This window comes from Nerophis lumbriciformis, linkage group LG21, assembly GCF_033978685.3.
Source record: "Nerophis lumbriciformis linkage group LG21, RoL_Nlum_v2.1, whole genome shotgun sequence".
NCBI classification, from domain to species: domain Eukaryota; kingdom Metazoa; phylum Chordata; class Actinopteri; order Syngnathiformes; family Syngnathidae; genus Nerophis; species Nerophis lumbriciformis.
Genome location: NC_084568.2, coordinates 25,692,501 through 25,700,000, shown reverse-complemented (window position 1 = coordinate 25,700,000; position 7,500 = coordinate 25,692,501). Strand labels below are relative to the sequence as shown.

Here is a 7,500-nt window from a genome sequence, read left to right as displayed (position 1 = left end):
AAATAAACGACTATTGTTGATATTATGATGATGATGATTGTTATTATTATTGATACTGTTGCTTTTTAAAAATAATTTTAATAAGTATTTTTGGCATGTCTTCTCAATTGCTTTGTACATTTATTTTCAAAAGTATTGTAAAGCCGGGATTGGTTTGGAGTTGGGGTTCCTCTATTTTCTTTTATTCTGAGATTTTTGTAGATAAAAATGTTAAAATACATTTAAAAAAATAAGTTTTTCAGGCCAACACTGCGCCTATAAGTTGTACGTCACTAGCAAAGAAGAGCTGTTGTAATCTGTAACCTGTTTTAAAAACGTATTTATATTATTACAAGAATCGTGTTGAGATGAGAATCAAGTCTGAGTCGAGTCATCACCCAAGAATCGGAATCGATTTGAGTCCAAAGACTACAAACTCTAATAACTATGATTAGAACTGCAAATTAGCTTTGTTAGTTGGTTTTCTTGAAATTTCAGTCAATTGTGTTAGAATGTTTGTTAAATCAAGTTTGACCAGAAGTTTGGCAGGCTTGTGACGTTCTCAAACGGACCGAATATTTTGACTGGCTCATGAACATGAATATGTACAATGGGATTTTTCGCCAAGAAACATTGACTTTTAAAACCAAGGCAGACCCAAGAGGCGTGGTCTGACTGGAGCCGGGACCACTGCGAGAAGTCAATCGGACGTGCCTTTATGTCTCTGAAACATGCGAAAAAGTGGCTACGTTTGTCGCTAGTAGCGTTTGAGAAACAAAAAGTCGCTGAGAGGAATCGGACAGTCGGCAGATTTAGCAAGCAGGTCGCCGAGTCGGCAACGGCGGGGCGTAAAGAGAGACGCTTCTAACCTTGAGGAAAGTGGGCAACTCGGTCTCCATCAGTTTTTTCAGTTCTTTTTTGCTCAAGGTCTTGCCGTCGCCATCATCTTTGGCGTAGCGATGGAAGATGGCGATGAGGGACTCCATGCATTTCTCCAGGTCAGTCATGGCTGCAGGTTTGGACGTGCTTAAAAAACAAAACAAACAAAGATCATCAACTGATGTACAATTTAGGAAACATAATACAAAATATGTACTTTGGAAGAGTCAGTGTACAGCTTGCATTTATTTATTGAATTGCAAGTCACACGTCCGCCCCTGGGAAGAGCTATAAAGGAATCAAGACGCCTTAAGACGCGACTCAAACTACGTGACGCCAGAGCATTTTTAGCCTTAAGACCTAAACATTCGTTTTTTTGTACGTCTTACTTTTTGGTTCTCATCAAAAATCGCTAACAATACCGTGACCCGGTTTTCGTTCACCATCTCAGTTATTGAACGAAACATTGTAACAAATCAAACCAAATCAAATATCCCACGCGTTGATGACATGGTCTCCTGTCTTTTTCTTGTGAACAACAACAAAATAATCCAGCACGGGGCCAAAGGAAGTTGCGAGTGCGATCAGTTTGATAAAAAAAGGTGAGAAACACTATGGAATAAAGCAGTGCTTCGCAATTATTTTGTTATGCCCCCCCCCCCCCCCCCCCCAGGAAAAAGCCCCCCTCCTTACCTTAAATAGTATCATTTGTCTTTAAAATTGTTATAAGTACACCTCTGCACAACATTGTATCCTTATTAAAAATAAAGAAAACAAAAAAGAACAAAATATTGATCAATTTAAAATAAAGAATAATTTTATAAATAATTATTTTAGTCTGCAACAGAAACTATTTAAAGTGCATCATCTTAACTGAAGTAAAAAAAAAACTTTATGTTAACATTTTTATAATTTAAATAAGGATATATACATTTATTTTTTTCAGGCAAATTGATGCATTTTAAATATTTTCTGTTACAAACTAAAAAACAATGTTAATAAAGTTATTATTTGTAGTAAGTTTATCTAAATTTCTGTTTTTTCTTTACTTTAATGTTAATAAGGATACAATGTTATGCAGAGGTGTACTTATAACAATTTTATAGACAATACTACTATTTATAGGCGCGGCAGAGAGAGAGGGGACCCCCCAATTTTTTTTTTTTCCTACAGGGGTGTAACAGGAAATAATTGAGAAGCATTGCACTACATTACGACAGGGGTGTCCAACATTTTCCACCGAGGGCCACATAACAAAAATTCTAAGTATGTGGGGGCCATTGTGATATTTTTTCATATTGTAAAAAAAAAAAGGTGAACAGCGACATTACATACATTTAAAGACAAAACTTAGTGGTTACATGTGACAAAGTGTACGATCATTTGTTATTACAGGGGTGTCCAATGTGCCGCCAGGGGGCCATTTGTGGGCCACAGCTCGAGTTTTGTTGGCCCGCAACATATTGTGGGAAAAAACAACAGCAAACATGTAAGGAAAAAAAGCAAACAGACATGATACTAATAACTATTAATAATACAATTTGCCACTTATAACATAAAGCTTTTTTTTTACCAAAATAAAAATATCAAAATGTCCCCCTACACTTTGACTATCAAAGTTTGTATCAACTTTTCAGCTTTTTTGTCATTACATTACGTCTTTTTGCTCTTTTTTTCCTACATTTTTACTGATGTTTTTTCCCCCTTGACATTATGTTTTAATATAATAAGTTTTGATGTATATATATATTTTTTTTTTTTTTTTTTACAAAATAAAAATATATATCAACATATCCCCCAATTACTTAGACTTTTTAAAGTTTGTATCAAATGTTCAGCTTTTTTTTCTCATTACATTAGGCCTTAAGTAATGACAAAAAGCTAAAATGTTGATAGTAATACAGAAACTATTAAGAATACAATTTGTAACTTATTACATAAAGCTGACACTTGTAGTGTTTTTTAACCAAAATAAAACAATCTTAAAATGTCCCCCACTTACATAGACTTTTCAAAGTTTGTATCAGTTTTTCAGCTTTTTGCACTACATTACGCCTGGTTGCCTACATTTCAACCGTTGTTTACGTTCCCGACAATATGTTTTGATAAATAAAACAAAGTTTTGATATATAATTCTGTTTGAAAAATATCAAAATGTCCCTCAAGTACTTAGACTTTTCAAAGTTTGCATACAATTTTCAGACTTTTTCTCACGACATCATGTCTTTTTGCTCGTTTTTCCAACATTTTTACTGATGTTATTTCCCCCCCCGACATTCTGTTTGTAGCATTTTTTTTTACAAAAAAAAAAGAAAAAAAAAGTCCCCCCTATACTTAGACTTTTCAAAGTTTGCATAACATTTTCAGACTTTTTCTCATGACATCATGTATTTTTGCTCTTTTTTCCAACATTTTTACTGGTGTTATTTGCCTCCGACATTCTGTTTGTAGCATTTTTGTTTACAAAATTTCAAAATGTTCCCCCTTAGACTTTTCAAAGTTTTTATAAAAATGTCAGCCTTTTTTCTCATTACTTTGACTTTTTACTCTTTTTTTACCGACATGTTACTGATGTTATTTTCCCTATAATATGTTTTAATATACCACACTTTGATGTATAATTCTGTTTGTACAAAATAGAAAATATATCAAAATGCCCTCCAAGTACTTAGACTTTTTAAAGTTTGTATCAAATGTTCAGCCTTTTTCTCATAACATTGTTTTTTTGCTCTTTTTTCCTACATTTTAGTGGTGTTTTTCCCCCCGACATTATGTTTCAATATATAACACTATGTTTTGAAAAAAATTAATTATCTTTGTAACCTTTTGTACTAAATAAAAACACATCAAGATGTGCCCCATTTACTTTGACTTTCTAAAGTTTACATTGTGTCTTTTTGCTCTTTTTTCCTACTGTTGTTTACATTCCCGACAATATGTTTTAATACGTAACACTAAGTTTTGATATGTAATTCTGTTTGTCGCATTTTTTTTTTTACCAAAAAACAACAACAAAAATATGTCCCTATTAGACTTTTCAAAGTTTGTATCAAATGTTCAGCTTTTTTCTCATAACATTATGTATTTTTGCTCTTTTTTCCTACATTTTTACTGATGTGTTTTACCCCGACATTCTGTTTTAGTACATAACACTTAGTTTTGATAAATCATTCTGTTTGTAGCATTTTTTTTTTTTTAATTTTCCAAATATTTTTATGTGGCATTTTTTTTACAAAGTAAAAATATCAAAATGTCCCCTATATACTTAGACTTTTCGAAGTTTATATCAAATTTTCAGCTTTTTTGTCACTAAATTACGCATTGTTTCTGTTTCTTCCTACATTTTAGTAGATAACACTAAGTTTTGATTAGGGATGCCGATAATGGCTTTTTGCCGATATCCGATATCCTCCAACTCTTTAATTACCGATACCGATATCAACCGATACCGATATCAACCGATATATGCAGTCGTGGAATTAACACATTATTATGCCTAATTTGGACAACCAGGTATGGTGAAGATAAGATACTGTTTAAAAATGTTTATAAAATAAGATAAATAAATTAAAAACATTTTCTTGAATAAAAAAGAAAGTAAAACAATATAAAAACAGTTACATAGAAACTAGTAATTAATGAAAATGAGGAAAATTAACTGTTAAAGGTTAGTACTATTAGTGGTCCAGCAGCACGCACAATCATGTGTGCTTACGGACTGTATCCCTTGCAGACTGTATTGATATATATTGATATATAATGTAGGAATCAGAATATTAATAACAGAAAGAAACAACCCTTTTGTGTGAATGGGGGAGGATGGTTTTTTGGGTTGGTGCACTAATTGTAAGTATATCTTGTGTTTTTTATGTTGATTTAATAAAAAAATAAAATAACAAAAATAAAAAATAAAAAACACACAAACCCGATACCGATAATAAAAAAAACGATACCGATAATTTTCGATATTACATTTTAACGCACTTATCGGCCGATAATATTGGCAGGCCGATATTATCGGACATCTCTAGTTTTGATACATAATTCTGTTTGTAGCATTTTTTTTTTACAAAAGAAAACAGTAGTAAATGTCCCCTATGTGGTTGTATAGTACCGCGATACTAATGAATCATATTCGGTACTATACCGCCTCTAAAAAGTACCGGTCCTCCAACCCCCCGCGCTCCCGTCGTGGTCACGTCGTGACATTGCTGGTTTTACGAGCAGACAACCTTTTTCGGCAGTGCACAATCACGGAGAACTTACAAGCAGACACAGTTTGTAGACAGAAAAGGGAGAATGGACGAATTTTGGCTTGAAAACTAACGATAAAGGTGAAGTTATAACACTGAAACGCCCTCAGGAAGAGGTACTTCTAAATCACTAATCCTCGTCTCCATGGTGACAAAGAAAGTAAGCTCACCGCCGTCACAATGTAAACAAACGCCATGGGTGGATCTACACCTAACATCCACTGTACAGGAGCGTATCTAGTTAATACTACTATTTTTTAGCATCGCACAATCTTTTTTCGTTTTTATTTTTTTATTTATGTTTATAAACTCAGGAAATATGTCCCTGGATACACGAGGACTTTGAATATGACCAATGTATGATCCTTTAAGTATACTTGGTATTGGATTGATACCCACATTTGTGGTATCATCCAAATCTAATGTTAAAGTATCAAACAACAGAAGAATAAATGATTATTACATTTTAACAGAAGTGTAGATAGAACATGTTAAAAGAGAAAGTAAGCAAATATTAACAGTAAATGAACAAATAGATTAATAATTCATTTTCTACCACTTGTCCTTAATAACTTTGACAAAATAATAGAATGATAAATGACACAATATGTTACTGCATATGTCAGCAGCTAAATTAGGAGCCTTTGTCTGCTTACTTACTAATAAAAGACAAGTTGTCTAGTATATTCACTGTTTTATTTAAGGACAAACCTGCAATAAGAAACATATTTTTAATGTACCCTACGATTTTTTTGGTTAAAATAAAGTCAATAATGCCATTTTTAGTGGTCCCCTTTATTTAGAAAAGTAACGAAAAGTACTGTAAAAATATCGAAATACATTTTGGTACCGGTACCAAAATGTACCGGTACCAGTCCCCCCATATACTTAGACTTTTAAAAGTTTGTATGATTTTTTTCTCACTACATTACGTCTTTTCAGTGGCCTTGTGGTTAGAGTGTCCGCCCTGAGATTGGTAGGTCGTGAGTTCAAACCCCGGCCGAGTCATAACAAAGACTATTAAAACGGGGACTCATCATCTCCCTGCTTGGCACTCAGCATCAAGGGTTGGAATTGGGAGTTAAATCACCAAAATAATTCCCGGGCGCGGCCACCGCTGCTGCTCACTGCTCCCCTCACCTCCCAGGGAGTGATAAAGGGTGATGGGTCAAATGCAGAGGGTAATTTCACCACACCTAGTGTGTGTGTAACAATCATTGGTACTTTAACTTTAACTTTTAACTAGAGATGTCCGATATTATCGGCCGATAAATGCTTTAAAATGTAATATCGGAAATTATCGGTATCGGTTTCAAAAATATCGGTATCGGTTTCAAAAAGTAAAATTTATGACTTTTTAAAACGCCGCTGTGTACACGGACGTAGGGAGTACAGAGCGCCAATAAACCTTAAAGGCACTGTCTTTGCGTGGCGGCCCAGTCACATAATATCTACGGCTTTTCACACACACAAGTGAATGCAATGCATACTTGGTCAACAGCCATACAGGTCACACTGAGGGTGGCCGTATAAACAACTTTAACACTGTTACAAATATGCGCCACACTGTGAACCCACACCAAACAAGAATGACAAACACATTTCGTGAGAACATCCGCACCATAACACATCATAAACACAACAGAACAAATACCCAGAACCCCTTGCAGCACTAACTCTTCCGGGACACTACAATATACACCCCCCGCTAACCCCCCCCCCCCAACCCCGCCCACCTCAACCTCCTCATGCTCTCTCTGGGAGAGCATGTCCCAAATTCCAAGCTGCTGTTTTGAGGCATGTTCAAAAAAAAGAATGCACTTTGTGACTTCAATAATAAATATGGCAGTGCCGTGTTGGCATTTTTTTCCATAACCTGAGTTGATTTATTTTGGAAAACCTTGTTACTATAATGTAGAAACCAGAATATTAATAACAGAAAGAAACAACCCTTTTGTGTGAATGAGTGTGAATGAGTGTAAATGGGGGAGGGAGGTTTTTTGGGTTGGTGCACTAATTGTAAGTGTATCTTGTGTTTTTTATGTTGATTTTATTTCAAAAAATTAAAAAAAATAAAAAGAAACGATACCGATAATAAAAAAAACGATACCAATAATTTCCGATATTACATTTTAACGCATTTATCGGACATCCCTACTTGTTACATTGTTTAATGCATCCAGCGGGGCATCACAACGAAATTAGGCATAATAATGTGTTAATTCAACGACTGTATATATCGGTATCGGTTGATATCGGTATCGGTAATTAAGAGTTGGACAATATCGGAATATCGGACATCTCTACTTTTAACTTTTTACCTACATTTTCACTGATGTTTTTTCCCCCCCGACAACATGTTGCTGGCCGTCAAAATTCGAGCTGTGTG

General features: G+C 34.5%; 1 protein-coding gene across 1 annotated transcript in view; it reads right to left on the bottom strand.

The window, feature by feature from the left end:
* LOC133620906 (protein S100-A1-like) overlaps positions 1-7,500 on the bottom strand; it is a 9,617-nt gene that overhangs the window by 1,457 nt on the left and 660 nt on the right. Inside the window, exon 2 of the mRNA XM_061982545.1 lies at positions 849-1,005. Coding sequence (XP_061838529.1) covers positions 849-986 — 138 coding nt within the window. The 5' untranslated portion in view covers positions 987-1,005. The remainder of the gene's footprint in view (positions 1-848; positions 1,006-7,500) is intronic.